The 27001-nt window shown below is 47.0% G+C and overlaps 9 protein-coding genes and 2 non-coding genes across 14 annotated transcripts; 9 read left to right on the plus strand and 2 right to left on the minus strand.

The window, feature by feature from the left end:
• The first annotated feature begins 478 nt into the window (after positions 1–478).
• On the plus strand, positions 479–1393 carry CG1368 (uncharacterized protein). Its single transcript, NM_132711.2, has 2 exons — positions 479–552; positions 694–1393. The coding sequence occupies exons 1-2, from the start codon at positions 550–552 to the stop codon at positions 1249–1251; spliced, it is 561 nt and encodes a 186-aa protein (NP_572939.1). The 5' UTR covers positions 479–549; the 3' UTR covers positions 1252–1393.
• Positions 1394–2645: 1252 nt separating this feature from the next.
• Positions 2646–4179, plus strand: CG11581 (uncharacterized protein). Of its 2 annotated transcripts, none has more exons than NM_001298306.1 (1): positions 2646–4179. In NM_001298306.1, exon 1 carries the CDS (start codon positions 2670–2672, stop codon positions 3672–3674), a length of 1005 nt encoding a protein of 334 aa, NP_001285235.1. In that variant the 5' UTR covers positions 2646–2669; the 3' UTR covers positions 3675–4179. The 2 variants fall into 2 exon arrangements, with proteins under 2 accessions (NP_001285235.1, NP_572940.1); NM_132712.2 differs by having other exon boundaries at positions 2646–3741.
• A 2571-nt stretch (positions 4180–6750) lies between these two features.
• Positions 6751–9038, plus strand: CG11584 (uncharacterized protein). The gene is made up of 2 exons (NM_132713.3): positions 6751–6823; positions 6915–9038. Exons 1-2 carry the CDS (start codon positions 6821–6823, stop codon positions 8898–8900), a joined length of 1989 nt encoding a protein of 662 aa, NP_572941.1. The 5' UTR covers positions 6751–6820; the 3' UTR covers positions 8901–9038.
• asRNA:CR45995 (antisense RNA:CR45995) lies at positions 6836–8439 on the minus strand. The gene has a single exon (NR_133524.1).
• Positions 9039–10283: 1245 nt separating the features above from the next.
• On the plus strand, positions 10284–11530 carry CG32603 (uncharacterized protein). The gene is made up of 2 exons (NM_167394.3): positions 10284–10321; positions 10425–11530. The coding sequence occupies exons 1-2, from the start codon at positions 10319–10321 to the stop codon at positions 11457–11459; spliced, it is 1038 nt and encodes a 345-aa protein (NP_727758.1). The 5' UTR covers positions 10284–10318; the 3' UTR covers positions 11460–11530.
• Positions 11531–12975: 1445 nt separating this feature from the next.
• On the plus strand, positions 12976–13564 carry CG12481 (uncharacterized protein). The gene has a single exon (NM_001038754.2). The coding sequence runs from the start codon at positions 13002–13004 to the stop codon at positions 13362–13364; it is 363 nt and encodes a 120-aa protein (NP_001033843.1). The 5' UTR covers positions 12976–13001; the 3' UTR covers positions 13365–13564.
• A 1674-nt stretch (positions 13565–15238) lies between these two features.
• Positions 15239–16478, plus strand: CG11585 (uncharacterized protein). The gene is made up of 2 exons (NM_132715.3): positions 15239–15292; positions 15368–16478. The coding sequence occupies exons 1-2, from the start codon at positions 15290–15292 to the stop codon at positions 16391–16393; spliced, it is 1029 nt and encodes a 342-aa protein (NP_572943.2). The 5' UTR covers positions 15239–15289; the 3' UTR covers positions 16394–16478.
• Positions 16479–16942: 464 nt separating this feature from the next.
• CG13403 (uncharacterized protein) lies at positions 16943–17741 on the minus strand. 2 transcript variants are annotated; one of them, NM_132716.3, is made up of 2 exons: positions 17602–17741; positions 16943–17447 (listed from the first exon to the last, which is right to left on the minus strand). In NM_132716.3, the coding sequence occupies exons 1-2, from the start codon at positions 17707–17709 to the stop codon at positions 17079–17081; spliced, it is 477 nt and encodes a 158-aa protein (NP_572944.1). In that variant the 5' UTR covers positions 17710–17741; the 3' UTR covers positions 16943–17078. The 2 variants fall into 2 exon arrangements, with proteins under 2 accessions (NP_572944.1, NP_001285236.1); NM_001298307.1 differs by having other exon boundaries at positions 17602–17685.
• Positions 17742–18936: 1195 nt separating this feature from the next.
• On the plus strand, positions 18937–25681 carry yl (yolkless). 2 transcript variants are annotated; one of them, NM_206710.2, is made up of 5 exons: positions 18937–19474; positions 19736–20149; positions 20221–22770; positions 22833–25267; positions 25345–25681. In NM_206710.2, exons 1-5 carry the CDS (start codon positions 19102–19104, stop codon positions 25525–25527), a joined length of 5955 nt encoding a protein of 1984 aa, NP_996433.1. In that variant the 5' UTR covers positions 18937–19101; the 3' UTR covers positions 25528–25681. The 2 variants fall into 2 exon arrangements, with proteins under 2 accessions (NP_996433.1, NP_511151.2); NM_078596.3 differs by having other exon boundaries at positions 22833–25681.
• Positions 25268–25344, plus strand: mir-4917 (mir-4917 stem loop). The gene has a single exon (NR_047804.1). It is a non-coding gene; the product is annotated as a mir-4917 precursor RNA (primary transcript).
• Positions 25682–25900: 219 nt separating the features above from the next.
• Positions 25901–26630, plus strand: CG11590 (uncharacterized protein). Its single transcript, NM_132717.2, has one exon. It carries the CDS (start codon positions 25984–25986, stop codon positions 26578–26580), a length of 597 nt encoding a protein of 198 aa, NP_572945.1. The 5' UTR covers positions 25901–25983; the 3' UTR covers positions 26581–26630.
• Positions 26631–27001: the final 371 nt, after the last annotated feature.

The raw sequence follows: 27001 nt of genomic DNA on the forward strand, positions 1-27001 counted from the left end.
GTTTTTAAGAAGTAAGTAAATATTTAACAAGTCGGCAGTTTTAAGTTGTAAATAGGTGATTAGCTCAAATGTTAGTATCTAAATCTTTTATATTATTACTTATTTTGCATTGTGCTACCACTACTACTTAATTGAACATTGCAAACGGTCTGGTGTACATAAACAATTATAAGTGAAGCATATTCTTAATTGAAAATACTTAAACTTTTTAACAGTTTTCACAATTAGCTGCCAACTTATGTGGCTATGTCCCCTCAGCCCCTCAGCACCAGTCAGCCGTTTGTTTGTCTTGATTTCATGGTGACGTCTTTTGCGGCGGCTTCTTCTTGGTCCGCTGGCCGCTTAAGCCTGCTCTTCTTCTTGCCCGGCGTCTGCCGTTAGTGCCGGTGTGCCACCGCTGCAGTTGGAACGGGCTCTCCAAAACCGGGGCTTTTCTTCGAAGACGGCCGGCAGCTATAAATTGACTGGCGGCTGGTAGGGACCGGCATCAGTCGCAGCCTCTAGCTCATCCAGCACAGTCGCTTGAAAACGCAGAAACCTCAACTCAAGATGGTCAGTGAAGGATTACAAGTTCAGCTTGAAACAAGGATACATCGATTTAACAATATTATTTGACAAAATTTTTTTTTTTTTTGCGGTGCTTAAAAAATTTGCTGTGTTTGTAATGTGTGAAGTGTGTTGTCCTACTTGCAGAAATTCCTTATTGCCTTCGCCCTGTTCGCCTGCGTGGCCGCCGATGTTAGCCACCTGAGCAACGAGTACCTGCCCCCCGTCCAGAGCTCGTACGCCGCTCCCTCGGTGAGCTACTCCGCACCAGCCGTGCAGCAGACCTACGCCGCTCCAGCCATCCAGCAGTCGTATGTCGCCCCCAGCAACGAGTACCTGCCTCCTGTGCAGACCTACTCCGCACCGGCCGTCCAGAGGACCTACTCCGCACCAGCTGTCCAGAGGACCTACTCCGCCCCCTCTGTTAGCTACTCGGCACCCTCTGTGAGCTACTCGGCTCCATCGGTCAGCTACTCCGCTCCTGCTGTCCAGCAGTCGTACTCCGCTCCATCGGTCAGCTACTCCGCCCCTGCTGTCCAGCAGTCGTACTCCGCTCCATCGGTCAGCTACTCCGCCCCTGCTGTCCAGCAGTCGTACTCCGCTCCTGCCGTCAGCTACTCCGCCCCATCGGTGAGCTACTCTGCACCCTCCGTGGATGTGGGCACCCAGTACGCCTCCAACGGTGGCTACGTCTACAGGAAGTAGGGATCTTCAACGAAGAGGCCTGCAACTGAACACGAAACAGTGTCCATAACTACATACTGCCCAAATTAACCATATATTTTTTTTTTTTGTTTTGTAAACTTTTGTTTACAACGAAATAAACCGAAACATCAATAATCCAAATAAATACTTTTGTTTTTAAAATGGGTTTCAGAGTTATAAAAACAAGCGTCTAATATTAATATTAATAAAATTTTTAACAAGTGTATCCCTATTCACTTTATATCAAAATTCCGGACCAGGATACCAAAATAGCGTACTAAAAACCACGCGCGACTTGAGTGCGGTTTGGTTGCGGTTTAGGTGCGGTTTTGTTGCGGTTTTGATGCGGTTTGAGTGCGGTTCGTTTTCAAAATCGAACGTCAAAAGCAAGTGCTTGTTGGTGCTTAATACTTCAGAGTAGACAAAAGGTGGCACTTTATAAGCCAATAAAAATATAATAAAGTATACGAATGATATGTCCATACAAAGTAAAGAAGATTTATTGGCATTAGTCTATAATGGTAATTTTCAAAATTAAAAAGCTTAATTCTTCGACTAGTTAACACTAAAACCTGTAGGACAAGAACATAAACATTTAACATACATCAATGTTTTAACTAAGTATTAGCGTTAAAAAATATAATATAAAGCTTTAATTAAGTTGGGCTTTTTATAAACAGCTTGCAGCTTTGATTAAACTTGGAAGCTGCGACTATTTTAAGCATTTTCAAAGAGCTTTTAGTTTAAATATAGCATGAAACTTTATGGTTTTCCTAGTTTTAACACTAAGCTTTTGAGTATTTCAAAACTATGACTTGCAGATACATTTTCTGAGAGTGCTTGGCATTTCTGAAAAATTATTTACTCAAGACTTTTTGAAATCATTCAAAACCATTATTTAGTATATTACAGTAAATAAAACGAACCTCCTCGACGTTTTTCCTGTTTTTAATTAACACCCTTTTGCTTTCAGGTAGTAATTTTTAAAATTTAATATTCATCATAAAGCTGAGCAAGAACTTGAATCTAAATCAAATAAAATGTTACCCTTTCATTGTTCTTTCTTTTCGTTTATTGAATCTTTTTCATTATCGCCTCTTTTCTTTGTGCGATGCTGAATTTAACATTCGATTTCGGCGTTAGTTTATTTATGTAAAATCCGGCCGCTAAATTAAATTTTATAGTTCAGTTTTGGCACCTCCCCTCGCACCTTCGATCACCTTTGGATTGGCGATTATTTATGGAACCTTTGTGATGATGCAAAGCAATTTCCGTTCGCCGAATGCGAAAGTGAAATGAGCCGGCCGCGAATTTATGTAATATGTTGATATGCCGTCTTATATATGGCGGATTTGGGGCCCGTGGCCGCATAGCCACCGTCGCCGTGCAAGTTCCCAGAGATCAAACCGGAGCTCGAGATGATGCAGCCATGGGCCGTTGTGGTCCTACTTCTGCCCCTGATCAACGGAGATGTGAGTCACCTGCCCAGGGAATATATACCGCCCAGTGCGGAACTGGAGCCAACCACACGGTCTGCTGCTGATGGCCAGGAGGTGCAGAAGGATCCATCTGGATTCTATCCATCGACTGGACTGCCACTGCCGCCGGGCTATGCCATTCCCACGGGCAGCAACGTTTTGCCACAGCCTGTCCAGCCGCCAAACTTCCCTCTGCCCATCTATCCACCATTCTACGGCTTCGGCGGAGGTCCTGTCGAGCAGGGAGGAGGACATGGTATTGGGCCAGTGCCTTCGGCCTATCCCAACGGAGGTGCATTCCCGGCGGGTCCTACCAATGGAGGCGCATTCGCAGGGGGTCCTACGAATGCGGCCTTCCAACTGCCACCAGGTGGTCCTTTCGGTCCGCAAGCTGGTAATTTTGCCCAGCCAGGTGGTTTCCCGCAGGCAGGTGGGTTTCCCCCACAAGGAGCTGGCTTCCAGCCACAAGGCATCCCTGGCAATGGATTCCCAACGCAAGGAGCTCCCTTCTCACCACAGCAGGGAGTGTTCCCATCACAAGGAGGTGCCTTCGGGCCACAGGGAATACCGGGCAATGGTTTCCTAGGAGGTAACTTCCCGCCACAGGGAGGGCCCTTCCCAGGATCCGCATATCCACCGGAGTTCTTGACAAACCAGGGACTTCCCCTCACAAATCCCCAGGGTCCCTTCCAAGGACCCAGTCCAGCAGGATTCAATGTGCCCGCAGGATTCGGCGGACCTGTGCCCGGCCAGAATCCCTACCAACAATTTGGACCCGGTTTCGGAGGACCCGCTCCGCCGGGCTACTCCGATGAGCCGGCGAAGGAGCAACCAAAGGACAGTGAGAGGACAGTAGTGGCACCACCATCGGCCGACGATCCCAAGAGTGTGGCGGATACGGTTTACGCATCCAATGGCGGCTATGTCTACAAGAGGGCCAAGTAATGCGATGGCTTTCGAAGCCCCAAATTGGGGAGTTCATCAAACATGTTCGCCATAAATTATGATCCATATTTTGTTTTTTTTTTTTCTTGTATTTTTTGTGCCTTTGTTTTTATTCATTTATTTGATCTGCTGGCCATAAAGATGCGGACAGACAAAACGATTGTCTCTATGCTAATCGAAATCTTTGCCAAAACTGACTGATAACCATAAACGAGACAATCTATCGTCGTGATTGATACATATATATAGACAGACCTATGTTTTATGCATACCCTGGCCAGACACATATGTGTTCATAAACTATGTTGTCTTCAAAAGTCAATACAAGGCGATTAAAGGCTGAAATAAAAAACACGATTAGTGGTTTGGGTGTGGACTAAAACCGAAGTCCTACGATAATTATGCACATTCACCATCAAGGTTTATTGAACTCTGATATGTTTCTGGATGGAATTAAGTTTAAACAAAATGGTACAAGAATTAAAAAAAAAAACATCCACAACTTAAAAGCAGTAATAGTTTATCATGCAACAACAATGGATCATTAAAAATGGATTTATGTTTATCATTTCATATTCTAAAATAAATCCAACTTAAAAACGAATAAATTCAAATGATTGTCTTACATGTATAAATTTTGAATTGACGTCACAGAAAAGAGGTAGAGAAAGAAGCTGCCCACCTAAAGGGCAAACTTAATCGATTTAAGTTAATTTCAGCGAAATTCAAAGAACCTTCTGAGTTAATTTTAGCTTCGCGATATTTTTTTTTTTTTTTTTAATTTGCCAAACTAGTTTCTGACGTCAAAGAGTTTCCCCTAAAGAACATACATACATTTATGATAATGAACTTCTTTTCGTGAACTTAAGATGGTTATCGAAAAGGGGATTTTTCCATAGTTTAAAACCAGACTTATTCAACTCCCATGTTTGGTTTCAAAAGTCTATAGACTTCAACTAGCCCGAATTGATTTTTTATTCATCTTTTTTTTTTTTTTTTGATGTCTCCACTGAATTATTTATATGTGGCTTTTGATTGTGTTGTTGTTATACAGTAAATACATTAAAAGTCTTTATAACAACTTTTTTATGGCTTTGCCAAATGGTAAAAAATGTCTTTTTGTCTTTTGGGAGAGCTTTTGTCACCTTTTATGACACGCTTCATCAACTTACATTAGTTGGTTCATATACTTACATCAAGTGGTTTATCAACTTACATCAGTTGGGCGGTTTAGTGCTGCTATTTACTTCTGGTTGCTTAACATTCATTTGTATTTAGTGTTTTACTACACTTTCAAGTAAAATAACCTTATAAAGTAAAACAATATATAAAATAATGAACTAATTTTAAAGTATTTTATTAAAGCAGTATTGCTCTTCAGGCAATATATCACTTTTTAACAAACTTTTTTGCAATTTGCTTACTTATTTAGATATAGATTGTAACTAGAACATGTATATTATATCTTATACATCTGAGTTTTTCTATCTTTCACTCAAGCTCAAGCCCTTCCGTTTGTCGTATATGCAAATCGAAAGTGGCTAATCCAAATCAATTCAGCAGCTTTGTTGCAATTTTCGCTAAAGTCGAACTCAGCTGAATATTCATCACGATCGTGAGCTATAGCTTTTGGATATATAGAGGCTGTTCGCACAGCAATTAGTCATAATTAAGGCAGACTGTGCCCGCGGTTGTCAGAGGCCCTCAACTTGACATTTTCCTTTGTGGACTCGAACCTTAACTTGTTTTCAATTTGTCACATTTCTGCGCGTTTTTGTTCACTTTTTTGTGCGGGGCGCGTGTTTGGGGCGCCAGGTGCAAAAGAAGAAGAAAATGATGATGACAATGATGAAGATGAAGAAGAAGTTCGCATTCAAATGAATGGCCTCCGAAGATCCGCATAGTATGGTCTTTGTATTATCTTGTAAGCCCATGACATGCCCATCATAATAATCACCGCGACACACGCCTACGAGATGCATATGAAATCGTATCGAATCCATATCGAGATCCCCTGATTACCAATAATATATGGCCCATTGAAAATGTCCGAAGGTTGGACACGTTTCTGCCACCGAGTGAGATCTCAGTAGATATGCTATATTGTTGGGAAATCGGCCTGGTAGGCCCGGGCCCTTAAACGATTAACATTTTATCATAAATTCAAAACCTAAAGCTAAGACAATGGACGAAAGTCGCAGGAAAAAATCGCAGATGCTTTTGTGCATAGAATGTTGGTGCCACTGAACAAATAAATTATATTTCATTATGCCAATGTTGCAAATAAATATTTATAATTTTCCAAAAAAAAAAAATGTTATCAATAAATATCATTTTAGAATGCAATTTTCAGTTTGGTTTCCTCACGTATTTAAACCTAATGTAATAATCTGGTAAGGCAATGTAACTTGCATTACCTGCTGAAAATATAAGTGCATTGCACTTAAGTCAAAGTGGCCAAGGTGTCAATTGACCAAATGGACACAATCCAAGCCAACAAGCGATTGATAAATATTTGAGCTTTGTTTTTGACATAGATGCACCGAAAGAAAATGAGGTATGGTACACAAAAATCAAGCAAATCAACCATATACGAAAATGATATGCCACAAGTTCAAAAAGAACGTATTAATCAAAAATATGGTTTATTCTAAAGCAATATTGCAACAAAACGTTATTCTTTAACAACGAATATTTTCTAATAATTTCTATTAGGATTTATATAATTTCTGTTGCAAATTTCTATAGTTCCACAGTGAACAAAATTAAAAATGCACCATAAAAAAAAAACTTGGATGTGTAACCATATATTTGGCCATTGTGAACTGTTTGTTATCACACGGAGGCTTTGGCGAGTGTTCGCTGTGAGTCGTGCTTTTGGCCATTTAATAATCCGCACCGAAATGAGATGTGTTTTGCATGATTTCATTGTTGGCCATCTGCATTAGCATTCCCCCCGCTCCATGGAGTTGTTTTAACATCTGGCAGATGGCATATGCCTCATGGTATGGAGGCATATCGCACCAATTAAGGGGAGAGCTGCCAACTATAAATGCAGACGGGGCCTCCAAGATGGTCATCAGTTAATCGGTTACGTTCGCTCGGTGCACCTCTAGCTTCCCCAGATTCAGTGACCCCCAGTGAAGATGGTAAGTGGCCATCTCATATCCCTCTCGTATATATTTTTTTAAAGTGATTGATTTACCAAGTGATATGTGTCGTTTTTGCTCTCTTGTCCAGAAACCCTTTGCATTTATCGTTGTGGCTGCTCTCAGCCTGGTTGTGGTCAGTGGACGCCCGGGTGCCCAGTATCTGCCACCTTTGCCGGTTAAGGAGGTGTCCGCAGCGCAGAGCTTCCAGCAATTGGTGCAGACCCAGCTCCAGCAGCACATCCAGTCGCAAATCCATCCCCAAGTGGAGTCCATTCAGGCCTCGGTTCCGCTGGCTAGCTTCACCATCCAGTCGAGTGGACAGCAGCAATATCAGAGTGCCCCAGCCCCAGCTCCAGCTCCAGTTTCCATTCCAGCACCTGCTCCAGTGGTAAACTCCGCTCCAGCTCCCGCCCCTGCTCCCGTGGAGGTTCAACAGCCGGCTCCTCAGGTGATCTATGAGGCACCCAAGCCAGTGATTGCCACCCAGACGGCGGCGAAGAACGCCTATCTGCCACCCGCTCCCGTCCAGCAATTTGTGCCCGCTCCGGAGCCAGTGGTTGCGAACATTGCACCACAGCAGGAGACCATCACGACCACTTACAACGCCCCAGCTGCCGCTCCTGTTCCAGCACCCGCACCAATTGCCATTCCAGTTCCTGCAGTGCAGGAACAGCACCAAGTGATCCAGCAGACCTACTCCGTTCCAGCTCCTGCTCCCGCGGTCCAGCAGAGCTACTCCGCTCCGGCTCCCGCTCCAGTGGTTCAGCAAACATACTCCGCACCAGCACCAGTTGTACAGGAACAGACCTACACCGCTGCCGCTCCTGTGCAGGCCGTGCAGCAGCTGACTTATTCAGCTCCCGCTCCAGTGACCCAGGAACAATACTACAGCGCTCCGGCTTCTGTGGTTCAGCAGACTTCCTCCGCTCCTGCTCCTGCTCCAGCACCAGTTCAGGAACAATTCTATAGTGCTCCTGCCCCAGCCATTCAGCAGACTTACTCTGCTCCAGCTCCTGCTCCTGTCGTTCAGCAGACCTACTCCGCCCCTGCTCCGGCACCGCAGCAGACTTACTCCGCTCCAGCTCCAGCAGTCCAGGAGCAAACTCAGGTGGTTCAGAGCTACAGTGCTCCGGCTCCCGCTCCAGTTGCTCAGCAGACCTATTCCTATCCAGCTCCAGTGGTCCAGCAAGCGCCAGTGGTTCAGGCAGTGGCTCAGCAAGCACCTGTGGTTCAGCAGAGCTACTCCGCTCCGGCTCCCGCTCCAGTGGTTCAGCAAACATACTCCGCTCCAGCCCCTGTGGTTCAAGAGACCATTCAGCAAGCCCCTGTTATCCAGCAGGCTCCTGTGGTTCAGCAGAGCTACTCCGCTCCAGCTCCCGCTCCTGTGGTTCAGCAGAGCTACTCAGCTCCAGCTCCTGTGGTTCAAGAGACCATTCAGCAAGCCCCTGTTATCCAGCAGGCTCCTGTGGTTCAGCAGAGCTACTCCGCTCCAGCTCCTGTGGTTCAAGAGACCATTCAGCAAGCCCCTGTTATCCAGCAGGCTCCTGTGGTTCAGCAGAGCTACTCCGCTCCGGCTCCCGCTCCTGTGGTTCAACAGAGCTACTCCGCTCCAGCTCCCGCTCCAGTGGTTCAAGAGAGCATTCAGCAGGCTCCTGTGATTCAGCAGAGTTACACCGCTCCTGCTCCCGTTTCCATTCCTGAGCCCGTGCAGCAGATTGTGCAGCAGCCGCAGTACAGTGGTTACTCCTACCAGACTCCTCAGCAAGCTCCAGCTCCGATTCAGCAGTCCCTTCCTGCTCCAGCACCCGTGGTGATCTCGGCTCCTGCTCCAGCTCCAGCTCCTGCTCCAGTTCAACTGCAGCAGTCCTTTGTGCCAGCACCACCAGCTCCCATCCAAATCCAACAGCCAGCCCAACCCATTGTACAGTACTCACCACCAGTGGTGCAACAGCAGGTGACCTACACCCAGCCCGCTCCTGCTCCAATTCAAGTTGCCGCTGCAGCTCCCGTTGCGGTTTCCGCTCCCGCAGAGATCGGAACCAACTACGCCGCCAATGGTGGTTACCTGTACTAGGATGCCTGTGAACGGACCCCAGCGGAGGTCCGAACTCGCATCAAGTTGGGTGTTCAACGATTTAGCTGAACTTAGTGTTACGTAGCCAATTTCTAGCACCTTATAATTTTGTTAATCAATAAATTGTTTTTGTTTTATAAAAAATAGTTTTGCATCTTAATATTTCAGAAAAAAGGAGCAAGTGAGACATTTGTTGTCAGTATGATAAGTTTATCTAATTTGGTGACATTTAGATATCCGCTCATTCGAGATTGCTTAAAAAATAACACAAAAAACATAATAGTCAAGTAGCTCGACTACCCGATACCCATTACAATTCTTAGAGTTCACAGGATGGCACAGGATTACCTACAGCAGTAACCAGATGGCATTGATTTCGAAACTCAACGCATACCGTTTAAAATATATCCCATATATTTACAATAAATCGTGAAATTCCAGTCCAGTACTTATCGTTAAACTTCATCTTCAATGTGTGACTTAAATTATGACCACTTCGCTAAACGTTAAGCCACCAATTTATAAATCAATCCAAAGCGGTTTTAAATTAAAATAAATTATCAAGTAGATACATTATCATCTAATAGCCAAATCGAATACCAAATCTGCTGATATTTATGGATGTTTCTATTGCCAATTAATGGAGTATAATTACTGGACTCACTAGAACTAAGATAATATATTTTTTCAGAAAGAATGACCCAATATGTTACAAGGTTACAAGAGGTAACAAAGCGATCTCAAGTGTGCAACTTTAGTCAATTTCCATGCCAGTTTCACCCATTGTAGGCCATTGTTTTCCCGGGTAATTCCCCGCCAATGATTAATGGAGTAACTGCTCAGAACTCGGACTTAATATTACTCTTCATCGAGGGCTTTTGGATATGTAGATACATATATGTAGCGTTTTGGATTCCGCTTTGATGGATGATGGGGTAAGTAAGACGGAACCGCGGACTTATGAATGGAGTTCAATAACGAGTTTCATACCGCCTGTGTTTGCCATTTCTCATGTATAGTATATAGTATATCAACAGCATCATCAGCATCTCCGATCAGCGAACAGAATTGGATTTAGATTCAGAATGAGAATCGGAATCAAAATCAAAATCAAAATCAGCAGAAGAGTGAAACGGAGAAAAGTTGCGGAATATTATGGGCGACTAATGAGCTTCGCGGGCGAAAAGCTTCATTATTATGGCTCTTTTATTTTCTAATGTCGGGTTTTTGGGTATAGACGATATAGTTTGTATTGCCATCGGTGTGCGTTTTGTTCTGGTTTTTTTTTTTTGTTTTTGTTTTGTATAGCGCCTTTTGACATTCGTGTATCAAGTTGGCCAGACATTTTCGGTGACTATAAATAGGCAGATTGGCTGTGAAGAAGGTACTAGTGTTCTCACAACTTCGGTCCCAGCAACATGGTAAGCTCCAGTGTCCCAGAGTGATCCTCGATTCCCGGAATAATATAGGATATTCTGCTGGCCAAATGAGATACTAAATATTGCTCCTTACAATCGATTCTAGAAATTCTTCGCTATCCTCTCGCTCGCCCTTCTGGCTGTGGCCTCCGCCGATGTCAGCCACCTGACCAACACCTACCTGCCTCCCAAATCGGCCGCTGCATCCACCAGCTACGAGTCCTACCAGGCTGCTCCCGTCGAGGCCGCTGCCTCTGAGACCTATGTTGCTCCCGCTGCCGCTGCTAGCACCTACGAGAGCGAGTCCTACTCCGCCCCAGCTGCATCCTTCACCAGCGAATCCTATGCCGCTCCTGCTGCCGTCGAGGCCGCCGTTGAGACCGCCGCTGAGGAGACCAACGAGCAGCCCGCTGCCAGCTATGTGGCTCCAGTGGTGACCAAGACCACATACTCCGCCCCAGCCGTCTCCTCGTACTCCTCTTACTCCGCTCCCGCTGTGGTGGCCAAGACCTACACCGCTCCCGCTGTTGTGAAGACCTACTCGGCTCCTGCTGTGTCCACCTACTCTGCTCCTGCCGTGTCCGGATACTCTCAGACCTACACCGCTCCCGCTGTGGTCAAGACCTACTCCGCCCCAGCTGTGTCCACCTACACCGCCCCAGTGGTGACCAAGACCTACACCGCTCCCGTTGTGGCCAAGACCTACACTGCTCCCGCCGTGTCCACCTACACCGCTCCCGTTGTGGCCAAGACCTATACCGCTCCCGCCGTGGTCAAGACCTACTCTGCCCCAGCTGTGTCCACCTACTCTGCTCCTGCTGTGTCCACCTACACCGCCCCCGTGGTGACCAAGACCTACACCGCTCCTGTGGTGACCAAGACCTACACCGCCCCCGCCGTGGTCAAGACCTACTCCGCCCCAGCTGTGTCCACCTACACCGCTCCAGCTGTGTCCACCTACACCGCCCCAGTTGTGGCCAAGACCTACTCCGCCCCCGCTGTGTCCACCTACACCGCTCCCGTGGTGACCAAGACCTATTCCGCTCCGGCTGTGTCCAGCTACTCGGCTCCCGCTGTGGTCAGCAGCTACTCCGGATCCTCCGGCACCGTGTACGGCTCCAACGGCGGATACGTCTACTAAAGACTGCATCCCAAAACGAAGCTAATCATACGACGAAAACCTTTTTTTTTCTTACAATAAATCGAATATGCTTAAAACAGAGAAATCTTTAATTTTAGATTTAAAATTATGCAATTTAATGGATTTTTTTTTAGACGATTAGCTCGCATTCTTATTAATGGAAATACTTGGAATTTAGCGGTTGAATATTAAGTTCTGTAGGGGATTTTTTTAATGTGAAGCTTAATTTATTGAATTGATGGGAATACCTCGATTATTATTCTTAACATTTGTCATTTTTATATATAAAATGCTTATATATTTTATCTACTATTTAAAATATATACCCTAAATGCTCCATATTTGCTGACCTAATCCTGGTTCTTTGCAATAAAAGAAACAATTTTTCTGGTTTGTCAAGTTCCAAGTTGCTATTAGGTCATAAGGAGAATTCCCAACAGACATAATCGCGTTTTCATATATCCGGGAATAAACAAAATTACACCTTTTGTTCTTTGAAGACAATAAAATATTTTATATATTCCTTTGATTTAGAAAACAATGTCCATAAAATTTAAATGTAAATCGCCACTTAAAGAAACGTAAAATACAAGGCAATCACAGATTCGATTTCTTTTTTAATTAGAACCTGGTTTTTATCGAATAGATAGTTGTTATTTTTTGGGTAATATCACGGCCATTCAGCTTATAGCACAGCTTCCAAAAATTGCAAATCAATGTTTTTAGCATAACAATGAGTAAAAAAGAGAAACAACCCACTTTCATTTCACCATGTCTCTCCTTTAAATCCTCCTATAAAATTGTCATTAAATCGCAACATCACAGCCAATTAAGCAGTCAACGGTGCCAAGACAATACAATTTATGAGTTTATAAAATCGTGAAAATGTGCTAGACAAATGCTATACAAATCTGAGACCATTGCGATAGAGGAAGGAACGCATCCCGAGCACTCATAAATACATATATCGAGCAAAATTGATAAATAAACGCGTCTAGCAAACATTTATTTGCCATTAAAAGTCGAGCTTATTAATTATACGGATCGAGGTGGAGAAAAAATCCAAAAAAAAAATCAAATCAAAACACAAATATCGTGCAACTGGCAACGTGAATTTATGTTCCCTATACGGATATATATATATATATATATATAAATATATACATACCCATATGGCGAATTGGATGTCCGAATTTGCATTTCTGTTTGCTCTTTCCACTGCCTCATCGGGGTTTCTCTTGTGAATGGACCAAAGTGCCGTGTATGCATTATATACACTCGATATAAACACATATATACCGAATATATATATATATAAACCTCGAAATCGGGTTAATGTCCAAAAACTTGTTATGCGCAAAGCGAGAGGCAGTGAGGCAGTGAGGCGAAGCCATCGAAAGGCGCTGAGATCCCCAAGAATCAGGCCATTCATTCATTTAGCGAATGAGGGCTCTTCCTGCAGGCTCAGGATATAAAAGAATGCTGCAGTTCGATTCGGGAACGCATTGAGCCATCGTTCGCAGCAGGAATCGGATTTCAGTCATGTGGACCAAATCAAGTGTTGTCATCGTTGCAATGGCGCTGTTAGCTTCAACTGGCGCCCAACCGGTGAGCCAGACGGAAATGGAACCGATGCTCATCAATGTGACCACAAGCAGACCCAAGCTGGTCATTGAGGAGATGGAACCGATGCGTTATCACTTCGTCACCGAGCATAGACCCACTTCGTTGGGCCAGAACTATTACATCAAACCGGGTCAGCCGGTGGGCAGTATTACCCTGGACTCGGATACCCTGCAGGTGCGATACGATCAGGATGACGGGAAACCGGTGGCCAGCAAGCACAACATCCTGTTCGTGGCCTACGCCAAGGATCTGGCCCAAAAGTCCAGACAGCGGAAGTGAAAAATATGCTTCAATTGTGCTGCGATGATATTTGAAATTTAAGAAAGATATAGAATCAACATATCTTGACAAATTGAAACCACAAGATACGTAGTGATTTAAATCTTAAGATACCTTAAGATACATATGTCTTGAGCTTCACTAGTTATACATTTTCACGGAACATAAATAAAATAATATAGCACATTTTCTTAAATACCAAACAAAATGGGTGATTCACTGCACAGGAAGAATTGTTTTCTGCGTCGAGGTGACTCCATCCAACCGATCCTCAGTCAAAAGTGAACTGGCAAAACAACCCACATTAACTATTCACCTTATTCAAGTACGCAGCTCAAAGCCAAGCCATGTTTTTTTTTTCTTACTATAGCGATATACTCTAATTCGAACGGGTATAGTGATTTCAGGTACTCTTCAAAAAATGTATAGCACATTTTCATAAATCAAAAATTGGTATATTACGCAGAACTTTAAATGTATGTATCTTCGTAGAATAAATAGTTTAGGCTCTTATTTTCATACTCTTATATGATTTCTCATAATCGCATTATTCAAGCTTTTGTTGACAACTCAAAACAGGTAGTAAATTAAGTGCTTATCATAGCTGCTATGGCAATAAATTGTTCAACAAGAAATTCCCCCAAATGACTCTGACAATTTTTGAGCATGCAAATTGCATGACCATATAGACCTATGCACATACATACTATGTACAAGGGTATTTTTAAAATCACACACAATGATCATATTCTGTGTTCGGCTATCTTTTTTGTTTGTTGTTAATTCCTCTTTAGTTAGCATTTTGTTTTAATTATATAAACGCACGCAAAAGATATAAACACTTGGGTACAAGCTAACAACATTAAGCCCGATATCTGTGGACTATAATTAATGTGAGTTGGTGAGCAATCGTGGCTTCAAAATGCGGGCTTACATTATTGCAGGGTCCAACAATCGATATAAGAATATAAGATTGAATTCAAATCATTGCGATTCGATGATCCCCAGTCGCTGAACTGTGAAACTTAACCAACATTTCGGGGGGGTTTGGTTTAGCTGGGATTGAACTTCTCACCCGCCGGCACAGCGAATCATTAATTACTTTCGGCGACTTCCGAAATGGACAGGGCTAAAAATAAACGATCAAATAAATAGAGTCTACGACATCCATCCACCAATCGCGTCATTCTTTACTGGCACTAAGCACTAAGCAACCGGGTTTGGGATTAAGAAACATAATTATAATAATACCGACTTTCTATGGCTCAGTTTAGGGATACTACCAACTAACCGCTAGGTTATTTCTGCTTATAGATACTTGTAACTTCAAAGATTACTTCATAATTTAATATGCTTAACAACTATCAACTTTTAGATACAAGTAACTTGGCCCAGCAGATACAGGACTGCTATAAAAGTAACAGATACAAACGCAAAAAGCTAGGCTTAACCTGAGGTTGCTTTCCACACCAGGACATAATACACAAATATATTTACTTTGAATTCATACATATAGATTTTTAAGAATATTCTTAAATTATTCAGATATCATTTTAGCGATAAGTCAAGTGTTTACCCATACCCTGTAGTCCAGTGTTAGTTGGACCAACAGCAGTCAGCGAAACTCTGATCATCATCAACACCAACCACTAACTCTAGCCGCCCCATTCCATTGCGTTCTAATGGTATTGCTTTATTTTTTGCGCTTCACTTCTTTTTCTTTCATTATAGTATCTTTTTTTTTTTTTTTCTTTTTTGTTACTATTTGGTATGTGCGTCTTTCGGGGATTGAAAGATTTGTACTCACCTGCACACCTAAGGTCTCCTATAAAAGTGTCGGTTCACTTCGGTTGTGCCATCAGTTTCACTTCCCACAACGCTGAAACAGCAGCTAGAAAACGTTCGAAGTCCAAAAGTTAATAAAGATGGTAGGTACAGATATATATATATATATATATAATTATATTCCCGAATGAATCTGGTATTCACACTCTATATTGCAGCACTCCTTTGCCATTCTGATTCTGAGCCTGGCCTCCGTGGGCCTGGCGACGCCATTGAGTAACACCTATCTGCCGCCGAAAGTGGGCGCCCAGAGTGGATACAGTGCAGCGGCGTCCAGTTCCTCGGGATCGTATGCAGCTCCAGCGGCCACCTATGCCCGCAGGTCCCACTCCGTGGCAGCTCCTTCCAGGCAGTACCTAGCTCCGGCTTCATCGCATGGTAGCTACAGCTCGGGTGGTTCCTCCTATGCCGCTCCATCTGTGTCCCATGTCTCGTATTCCGCACCAGCTGCATCGGCATCAGCATCCCATGTCTCGTACTCGGCGCCAGCTGCAGCCCACAGCTCATATGCCGCCCCATCCGTATCACATGGATCGTACTCCTCTGCTTCCCGCACCAGCTACTCAGCTCCCGTGGCTGCTCCATCCAGGAAGTACCTGGCTCCAGCTGCAGTATCCCACAGCAGTTACTCCGCACCCGTCGTTTCCCGCAAGAGCTATTCCGCTCCAGCCGTGTCGCATGGATCGTACTCCTCCTCGGGAGGTTCCAGTGGCTCCTACTCAGCTCCAGTTGCATCATATAGCTCCTATTCCGCTCCAGCTGCCTCCCACACTAGCTATTCCGCACCAGTGGCCGCTCCTTCCAGGCAATATCTCGCTCCGGCTGCCTCATCCTACTCCGCCCCAGCGGTATCATCCTACTCCGCACCAGCGGTATCATCCTACTCCGCTCCAGCGGTCTCATCCTACTCCGCGCCAGCGGTATCCCACGGATCATCGTACTCCACCTCATCGCTATCCCATGGATCGTATGCCGCTCCATCGGTTTCCAGCAAGACCTATGCCGCCCCAGCTGTCTCCCATGGCAGCTACTCGGGTTCCAGCTCAGGATCTGGCCACGGATACGGATCTGGCTCCAGCCATGGATCGGGAGTGCGTTCTGGCCACGGATCTAGCTTCGGATCTGGACACAAATCGGGTTCCTACGCTGCCAATGGTGGCTACGAGTACCGCCTAAAGCATTGAGAGGATCATTTCGAAAAAAAAACGGATTATATTGTATGCATTTTTTTTTTATTTAATCAAAATAAAGTTGGGAAGGCATGAAATGAATTACTTGAGTATTATAGTCAAGTGTCGCGACTATTAGCTACCCTTTACTTAGATATTGAAGCGCTATATAAATTTAGATCTTACGCTTGGAAACGATTTTCTCTGCTCAGTTGCATACTTATCAACGAGTCTAGCATACCTTAGCATACTTTAACACTAATGGGTATTACAAGTATCTGACAGATTTTCATAACTAAAATCAAGCAGGAATGATGAAGTCGAGAGTCTCGACTATCAGTTACTTGATATTAGCAATTCTTTTCAATCACTTTTGAATACATTTTTTTTAATACTCAGGTAAGAATACCAAAATTTTCGAAAAAGTTTCTTCAGGATCTGTATCCTGTATTTATAGAACCACTCGCTTCGCCCCAAAAATGTCAAAAAATTAAGATCTTCAATGAGTGGTTTGGAAAATAAGCAACTCCCTCTCCAAATAAATACGCCATGAAATTCGTTATTCGTTATTAAGTATTCGAAAATATTTAGTAGCCATTAAAGAAAATTGCTTAGCCAAGAAAAAAAAAAAAGATTAGAGGAATATATAGTTTGTCTGCTGGCTCCATTGTTGCTGGCCTCCCGAAAACTTGATTAGCGCCTAGTAGACGTAGCCACCATTGCTGCCGTACTTGGTGTCCAATCCATTGTAGCCGGAGTAGCCCGAGTAGCCGGAGTAGCCGGTGTAGCCCGCATTCGCGGGCAAATAGGTGCGCGATGGCGTGGCATAGGTTGTGTACTGCGGCACCGCGTAGTTCTTGTAGCTGGACGAGATGATTGGCGAGGCGTAGCTGCCGCCACCCGAGTAATAACCAGATCCGCTCGAGTACGATGGATACGAGGAGTAACCGGAGGAGTAGCCGGAGTAGCCGCCGCTCAAAGGAGGCAGATAGCTGCGCGACAAATGCGACACATCGCCGGCACAGAAGGCCAAGGAGGCGGCGAAGATGGCGAGTACGGTTACGGAGTTCTGCGGACAAGGAATCGTGGGATTAAAAAGCACTGGGAGTCACTTAAAGTATGCAACGTTGTGCTTTAAAGAGGCTTTGTTCTAAATATATGTTAAAATTTAAAAAATTGCTTGCAAGGAGGAGCATTCAATCACGCTCGTCTTGAGCCCTTACCATTGCGGGAACTTTTGGGTAAGCTCGGTGTGTTGCTTGAGAGGATTGGAATTCCTGTAGCTGTGTATGCACCGGATGGACGCTGGCGATCAACTGTTGCTGATCCATCGACCGAGTGTAGTTTTTATACGCTGGCAAGCGCAAATCGCGATGTGCACCCCAGATACTTTACAACTGATGATTTTAACGCCTTGGCGCGACGGACATGTCGACGGCGGACGGGGCCCATTACTCAACGGGCCAGGCGGTGGCAGGCAACCGGACGGCAGAGTGGTCTCCATAGACTCCATAGAAGTCCCAGATGCTCCGAGAAGTTCGTCATGTTCGCTTGTCATCGCGGCTCGTTCGATGTCCCACGACTCATCCGGCATAGAAGCAACAAATTGTCTCGACGTGGAAAAACCACGTTCGCCTTATGGAGTCCATGCACACGGAGAAAATCTAGTGCTAAGCCAGTATTTTTTCTTATTGGAATAAATATACCAAGACAATGATACAATACAATAAGTAAAATTTGATTGAAGTTGTAAATATTTAATTTCGACTGCATTAAAGTAATATGGGTAAGTTGCCCTAGTTCCATAATTGTTCAGAAATATATGTATGTTCGAATTCTTAGTAAAGAAAATTAAATGTAATATAAGCTGCACCTGCTAATTTCTTCCAGTGTATTCCCAGATTTGGGTTTGGCTTCGCGTTAGTTTTGTTTTTACGAGCGCGGCACGCCCCCTACCGCGTGTGAATTCGAACTCGCACTCGCTCTTTTCCTTAATTATACAAATTTCTGAGTGCTCTTCTGGTTTCTAAGCAATTCAGCAATTCGGGTTTTGTCTCTGATTTTTTATGACATTTGGCGGTTGAGGCGGCCAAAACGCTTCGGTCTTGTTTATCTGTCGTTGCTCATAAATCTTGCGGGCATAACCGTTATTAATTGTTGCAATGGGTCATCCAAATGGGTAAATGTTTCTGTGTCGGTTTCTGTTTCGGATCCCGTCGTTTCCCACTGCAATAATTTGGTTTTTTTTTTTGTAAATTTCCAGACACCGCTGACATCATGAACGGGCAATTAATCACGCTGTATTTGGTGCAATCCTTTTGCGATATTTGATGGTCAAGTTTTTAAATTGATGTCGAACGGCGTTGCCACCCAGGTACGGTATTTGGCATGCACTGGAATAAATTGCTGTGAGCTTTTATGATGAAACTGTTTTCAAATTTGGCGCCTTAAAATATGTAGTTTTAAATACCAATTAAACTATTACCAAACGGTTTATATCGGTGTACAACCATCTGGCATCTGGTCACTCCGAAATAACGGTGCTTTTCCAAAGCCCTGCCCTGATCGACGTGTTCCGTTGGAACCGAACGGTTTTCCTCGTTCAATTCGCTTTCAGCTTTCCAAGCTGCAAGCCATACTTTCTGTTTCCCATTCCCGTTTTAATTTCAATTAACCAGTCCTGCGTGTTAATCATCGTTCAAATTGTGTGTGTTTCGTGTTAAATGTGCCAGGCCGAGCACCAGGTGCACCCCAGCGAGCAAAGGATCCGGGTAGAGAGCCCGAAGATGACCGCCAGCCGGCGAGGATTCAACCTAACCTCGCAGACACGCGCTCACCCATCCAGTGGTGGCTCAACGTCCAGTCGATACGGAAATTGCCAGCGAACACATCTGATCATCAATGGACGCCACGTGGCAATCTCGCTGCTCCTGCTCGTGGGACTTTGCGGTGGTACTGCTGCCGGCACGCCGGGATCAGCGGACACGCGGTGCGATGCGGGACAATTCCAGTGCAGAGACGGCGGCTGCATCTTACAGGCGAAGATGTGCGACGGACGCGGAGACTGCAAGGACAGCTCGGATGAATTGGACTGCGGTGAGCATGGGTGGAATCAATGCCGTCGTTCAGCAGGGGGTGGCTTTAAATGGAGAGGGCATAGCTACTATGGAGTCGGATTAACCAGATTTCTTTAGCTATAATTTTGATGGTTAGGGAATCCTATCTAGAGATGCCACATCCCCATATTCCAATGAATTTACTAGTGAGACTAATATATCCAATAATATATAAACGTGTTGTGACAATCTTATATGTAGTTGAATAACATATAATCTTCATTCCAATCCGGATATCCAGACTACCGACTGTGCCGACCGCCACATTGGTTCCCGTGTGCCCAGCCACACGGAGCCTGCCTGGCAGCGGAACTAATGTGCAACGGCATCGACAACTGTCCCGGCGGCGAGGATGAGCTCAACTGCCCGGTGCGGCCAGGATTCCGATTCGGTGACACCGCTCATCGCATGCGCAGCTGCAGCAAGTACGAGTTCATGTGCCAGCAGGATCGCACCTGCATTCCCATTGATTTCATGTGCGACGGCCGGCCGGATTGCACGGACAAGTCGGACGAGGTGGCTGGCTGCAAGCAGGCGGAGATCACCTGCCCCGGCGAGGGTCACCTGTGCGCCAACGGACGGTGCTTGCGCCGGAAGCAGTGGGTCTGCGATGGCGTTGACGATTGCGGCGATGGAAGCGACGAACGAGGATGCTGTAAGTTAAAATTCTTTGTTGGATACTCCAAGCCTGATGCTCTTGAAACATGCGACTCGGCATCATTTCAGTAAATCTATGTGAGCCACAAAAGGGGAAATTCCTATGCCGGAACCGAGAAACCTGTCTGACCCTGAGCGAAGTGTGCGATGGGCACAGCGACTGTTCCGACGGCAGCGATGAGACCGACCTCTGTCACTCCAAGCCGGACTGCGATGCGAAGAAGTGTGCGCTGGGAGCCAAATGCCACATGATGCCTGCCAGCGGAGCCGAGTGCTTCTGCCCAAAGGGATTCCGGCTGGCTAAATTCGAGGACAAGTGCGAGGACGTTGACGAGTGCAAGGAGCAAGATGATTTGTGCAGCCAGGGATGCGAGAACACATCGGGCGGATATCGATGCGTCTGTGATGCGGGCTATCTGCTGGACAAGGATAATCGTACGTGTCGCGCAGTCGTTTACGGCTCTAAGGAACAGCAGCCCCTTCTGCTGTACACCACCCAGATGACGATTATGGGAATGCATCTGCGCGAGGATAACGTACGAAATCATGTCTACCAGGTGGCCGGGAATCTGAGCAAGGTCATTGGCGTGGCCTACGATGGCAGCCACATCTATTGGACCAACATCCAGAACGAAGCGGAGAGCATTGTGAAGGCTAACGGAGACGGTTCGAATGCGGAAATTTTGCTGACCTCCGGCCTGGATGCACCAGAGGACCTGGCTGTCGATTGGCTGACGCAGAACATTTACTTCTCGGACAACATAATGCGGCACATAGCCGTGTGCTCGAACGATGGACTAAACTGTGCCGTTCTGGTCACCCAGGATGTTCACCAGCCGCGATCACTGGCTGTTTGGCCCCAGAAGGGCTTGATGTTCTGGACGGATTGGGGTGAGAAGCCCATGATAGGGCGCGCATCCATGGACGGCAGTCGGTCGCGACCGATTGTCAGCGATAATATCGAATGGCCCAATGGTATTGCGCTGGACATGCACCAGCAAAGGATCTACTGGGTGGATGCCAAGTTGGGCAGCGTGCAAACGGTTCGACCCGACGGCACTGGTCGGCGCACGGTGCTGGACGGCATGCTGAAGCATCCCTATGGCCTGGCCATATTCGAGGATCAGCTGTACTGGTCAGATTGGGCAACGAAGAGTGTGCATGCGTGTCACAAATTCTCCGGCAAGGATCATCGCATCCTGGCCAAGGATCGTACCATTTACGCCGTACACATCTATCATCCGGCCAAGCAGCCCAACTCGCCGCATGGTTGCGAAAATGCCACATGCTCGCACCTATGCCTGCTGGCCGAACCCGAAATCGGTGGTCACAGCTGCGCCTGTCCGGATGGCATGCGGCTGGCGCCGGATCATCGGCGCTGCATGCTAATGGAGAAGCGCCAACGATTGTTCATTGGCCTCGGTCAGGTGCTGCTCGAGATCGAGCACACCGCCTTTGGGCGCCATCAGGTGAGCAAGTCATACACGCTGCCCTGCTTGATCAACGAAATGGTGTACAATCGCATCAATGGCAGCCTGATAATAGCGGACAATGACCAGCGACTGATCCTGGAGTTTCAGCCAGAGTCGCACGAGAGCAACGTCCTGGTCCGCTCCAATTTGGGCAATGTGAGTGCCCTGGCCTTCGATCATTTGAGCAGGAATCTATACTGGGCGGATACGGAGCGGGCTGTGATTGAGGTGCTCTCACTGCAGACGCGCCATCGTGCGCTGATCCGCTTCTTTCCGGGCCAGGAGGTGCCAATTGGACTCACTGTTATGCCCGCGGAGGGCTATCTGTATGTTGTGCTCAAGGCCAAGCGGCACAGCCACATTGACAAGATACCGCTGAGCGGCAAGGGCGAACAGGTGCATGTATTCGAGGACGATCTGGGCGATGATGATATCAAGCTGGTCACCGATTACGAGACCCAAACGATCTTTTGGTCAGACAGCGATCTGGGCAGGATTAGCTACTCGAATTACAGGGTGCCGCACAGCCAAATCTTTCGGGGCAAGCTTAGGCGTCCCTATAGCCTGGCCATGGTGCATCACGATCTGTTTTGGAATGAATTGGGTACGCCAAGGATTTACTGGACGCACAAGAGCAATATGGGGCCGCGAAAGGTGATCGATATAATGGAGAAGGACGATCCGGCCGCCATTATGCCGTACGTGCCTGTGGCCACGCCCAATGGAATTCCGCTGGCCGCCAGCTCACCCGTCGGCCAGGAATCGCATCCCTGCCAGCAGCAGAATGGCGGCTGTTCGCACATCTGTGTGGGCGAGGGACCCTACCACTCGATCTGTCTATGTCCGGCCGGATTCGTTTACCGGGATGCGGGTAACCGCACCTGCGTGGAGGCTCTGGACTGTGAGTTCCGTTGCCACAGTGGCGAGTGCCTCACAATGAATCACCGTTGCAACGGACGACGCGATTGCGTGGACAATTCGGATGAGATGAACTGCGACGAGGAGCATCGGCGCAAGCCAAAGGTTCTGTGCTCGCCCAACCAATTCGCCTGCCACAGCGGGGAGCAGTGCGTCGACAAGGAGCGGCGATGCGACAATCGCAAGGATTGCCACGACCATTCGGATGAGCAGCACTGCGAGAAGTTCGGTAAGCGAAACGAGCTGCACTTGGTGGATAATTTGAATTTGAATACTCTCTCTACTCCACAGACAAGAGCAAGAAGTGCCATGTCCATCAGCACGGGTGCGACAATGGAAAGTGCGTGGACTCGAGCCTGGTGTGCGATGGAACCAATGATTGCGGCGATAATTCCGACGAATTGCTGTGCGAGGCGACATCGCGATGCGAACCGGGAATGTTCCAGTGCGGCAGCGGATCCTGCATAGCGGGCAGCTGGGAGTGCGACGGGCGGATCGATTGTAGCGACGGATCCGACGAGCACGACAAGTGTGTCCATCGCAGCTGTCCGCCGGACATGCAGCGCTGTCTGTTGGGTCAGTGTCTGGACCGGAGTCTGGTGTGCGATGGCCACAACGACTGTGGCGATAAGTCCGACGAACTGAATTGCGGCACGGACTCATCCACGATGAACATATCCTGCGCGGAAGATCAATACCAATGCACGAGCAATCTCAAGATCTGTCTGCCGTCTACGGTTCGCTGCAATGGCACCACCGAGTGTCCGCGCGGCGAGGATGAGGCCGATTGCGGTGATGTGTGCAGCATATATGAGTTCAAGTGCCGCTCCGGTCGAGAGTGCATCCGGCGGGAGTTCCGCTGCGATGGCCAGAAGGACTGCGGCGACGGCAGTGACGAGTTGAGCTGCGAACTGGAAAAGGGCCATCACAATCAGAGCCAAATTCAGCCGTGGAGCACCTCGAGCCGATCCTGTCGGCCACATCTCTTCGATTGTCAAGACGGCGAGTGCGTGGACTTGTCGCGGGTATGCAACAATTTCCCGGACTGTACCAACGGCCACGACGAGGGACCCAAGTGCGCCACCGCCTGCCGTTCGGCATCGGGTCGCCAGGTGTGCCAGCACAAGTGCCGCGCCACACCAGCCGGCGCCGTGTGCTCCTGCTTCGATGGCTATCGCCTGGACGCGGATCAGAAGAGCTGTTTAGACATTGACGAGTGCCAGGAGCAGCAGCCATGCGCTCAGCTATGCGAGAATACCCTCGGCGGCTATCAGTGCCAGTGCCATGCGGACTTTATGCTGCGCCAGGATCGCGTTAGCTGCAAGAGCCTGCAGTCTGGCGCCACTCTGCTCTTCAGCAGCTTCAACGAAGTGCGAAACCTAAGCGAACAGCCCGTTATGCTCAATGTGGCCTGGTCGGCGAATGATTCGAGGATCACCGGTTTCGATCTGGCCATGCACCGGCAAATGGGTTACTTTTCCGCCGAGGACGAGGGCATCGTCTATCAGATCGATCTGCAAACGAAGGTGATTGTGCGGGCTCTGGGTCTGCCCGCACCGACGAAACTCTCCGTGGATTGGGTCACCGGAAATGTTTATGTGCTCAGTGGAGCGCAGGAGATCCAAGCGTGCAGTTTCGTGGGACGCATGTGCGGCCGCATTGTGCACGTGAAGAGTCCCAGGCACGTTAAGCATTTGGCTGTGGATGGCTATCACGCCCGGATCTTCTACATAGTCATACGCACCGAGGGCTATGGCCAGACGAGCTCGGAGATTCACATGGCTCGACTGGACGGCAGTCGCAGGGATATGCTGCTGCAGCGAAGCGAAAGCTTCATGACCGCCCTGACCACCGATCCGCATCAGCAGCTATTGTACTTTGTGGACCAGCATATGCGCACGCTGGAGAGGATTAGCTATAGGCTTAAAACGGGTCCCATGCGTCGACCGGAGATAATGCTGCAAAAGTCCAACGCTCTGATGCATCCATCTGGGCTGAGTGTGTACGAAAATAATGCGTTCATCGTGAACCTGGGCTCCGTGGAGGCGGTGCAGTGCGCACTGTACGGATCCCGCATCTGTCACAAGATCAGCATTAACGTGCTGAACGCCCAGGACATTGTGGTGGCGGGCAGGTCGCGTCAGCCGCAGAAGGCGTCGCATCCATGCGCCCATGCCCACTGCCATGGACTGTGCCTGCAGGCGGACTACGGTTACGAATGCATGTGTGGCAATCGTCTGGTGGCCGAAGGCGAACGGTGTCCCCATGGCTCTGGCAATGAGGTGGCCGTGTTGGGTGCGGTCAACAGCCTGGAATTGGAACATGAACACGAGCAGAACGGTCACTTTCACTGGCTGATGGCACTGTTCGTCCTAGCCGCCGGATCACTGATCGCCGGACTCGGGTACATGTACTATCAGTACCGGCAGCGCGGCCACACGGATCTCAACATTAACATGCATTTCCAGAATCCGCTGGCGACGCTCGGCGGCACCAAAGCGTTCCTGGAGCACGAACGCGCCGAGGCGGGAGTCGGCTTCACCACGGAAACGGGAACGGTGTCCAGCCGCGGCAGCAACGACACATTCACCACCACCAGCGCCACGTCCTCGTTCGCGGCTCAGCAGTTTAGTGTGCCGAATGCGCTCCAGCGACTGCTCCGTCCACGACAGTCGGCGTCCGGCGATCCGATGGCTCAGGAATTGCTTCTCGAGAGCCCCAGCAGAGTGAGTAGCGATGGGGGTCAGATGGCCGTGGAAGATATGTGACGATTGCCCCCTTACTACTATCGTCTGCTCAACAGGAAAGCAAACTACATGCGCTGGACGGAGGTGGGGCCGGAGGCGATGGCGATGGCGGACGCGGAGTTGGGCGGCAGGTGCCGGACATCCTGGTGGCTGACATGGACGACGATGCCGCCAAATCAGCCGGACAGTTCGGGGGAAATTACGCAGGCAATGATGCGAATGCACGATTTGTGTCGTAAATGAGTGGCAGTGGTTATTTATTTATTTTATTATTGCTGCTGTTTGCTGTTTATTATATCTATGTATTTATTGTAGCGTTAAAATGATATTGTATTTAAATGTTAATCGGTGATTGGAGTTTATATAGCTAGCAAAATATTAAAAACTAAATCGAACACATGCGTTTTTTTTTTAAATGGCATCTTGTGGCCCGAAAAAGTTTTTTTTTTTGTTTATTTTTTATAGTTTTGAAATCTATTAAAAAACGAACCGTTACTTTTCTCTTCAAGAAAAAAAATACCGTTAACATAGATACCTAAAATACTACATTTTATGTTAATCCCACTTGTCTCGTGCGCAGGAGCCCTAATGTTAAACATCGCATTTGACTGGAATGTCTGGCAACGCCGCCGACTGTGGCACTTGGTTTTTTGTTTCATTATTGTTTTGCTTTTCACCGTGCAAAGTGCATCTGAATGCAATATCGCATCTCCGCCAGTTGCTTGCCCCTTCGCTGGTCGCTGGTGCGCAACCTGTTGATCGCTGCCAGCGTCACCACCGCCATCGCCAACCCGCCGGCATTCGCCACAGCGAGCAGTCACAAAAGTTGTTGCTTCTCTTCCAGTGCCGCCAACGCCAGTTCCAGTACCAATTCGAATTCGAATTCCAATTCCAGTGAATGCTCCAAAATGGGCGACCAGCAACAATCAGCGGCGACAGGCAATGCCTATCAGTCGGGCAGCAGCTCGGTGGCATTTGTGACCACTCCGGATCGGGAGTCAGCCAGAAAGCTGGGCCGCAGCATCGTTGAGTTGAAATTGGCCGCATGCGTGAACATTGTGTCCCAAGTCGAGTCTATCTACAAGTGGGAAGGCGAGATTAGCGAGGACTCCGAATATCTGTTGATGATCAAGACGCGCACCAGCCGCATCGACGATCTGAGCAAGTTCATCCGCGAGAATCATCCCTACAGCGTCGCCGAGGTCATCGCGCTGCCCATCCAGAATGGCAATCCGCCGTATCTCGATTGGATCGCGCAGACGGTTCCCACAAAGGCCGAGAGCAAAGACTAAATTCAATTTGCAGTCCATTTAATGGAAATAAAACGGTTATCTGGAAAATTAATTTATTTTTTTAAAAATTAACAAGGGCTTTATTTTCTAGCATTGCCACTCTTTGTTTAGCTGTAAACTTTTAATGTAATTTAAATGTTTTGAGAAAATGGAAATGGACATTTGATCACATAATCATAATTATTGTATCTTGCAATATATAAAGCTTAGTTATTCCATTTCAAATACAACTTACCATCTTATTATGCGGTTACAAGTTCTACCAATAAATTAAACAAAACAAAATGCAACAAAGAAAATAATAAGTGGAAAAACGAAATAGATATAATTTTACAGTTGCGCACATGCACATAAATATTTCAAGCTAAATAATATTTAAAAGTAAGTATTTAAAAACTAATTTTCTGCATTAGAATAAAAT

Source organism: Drosophila melanogaster, chromosome X (assembly GCF_000001215.4).
Source record: "Drosophila melanogaster chromosome X".
NCBI classification, from domain to species: domain Eukaryota; kingdom Metazoa; phylum Arthropoda; class Insecta; order Diptera; family Drosophilidae; genus Drosophila; species Drosophila melanogaster.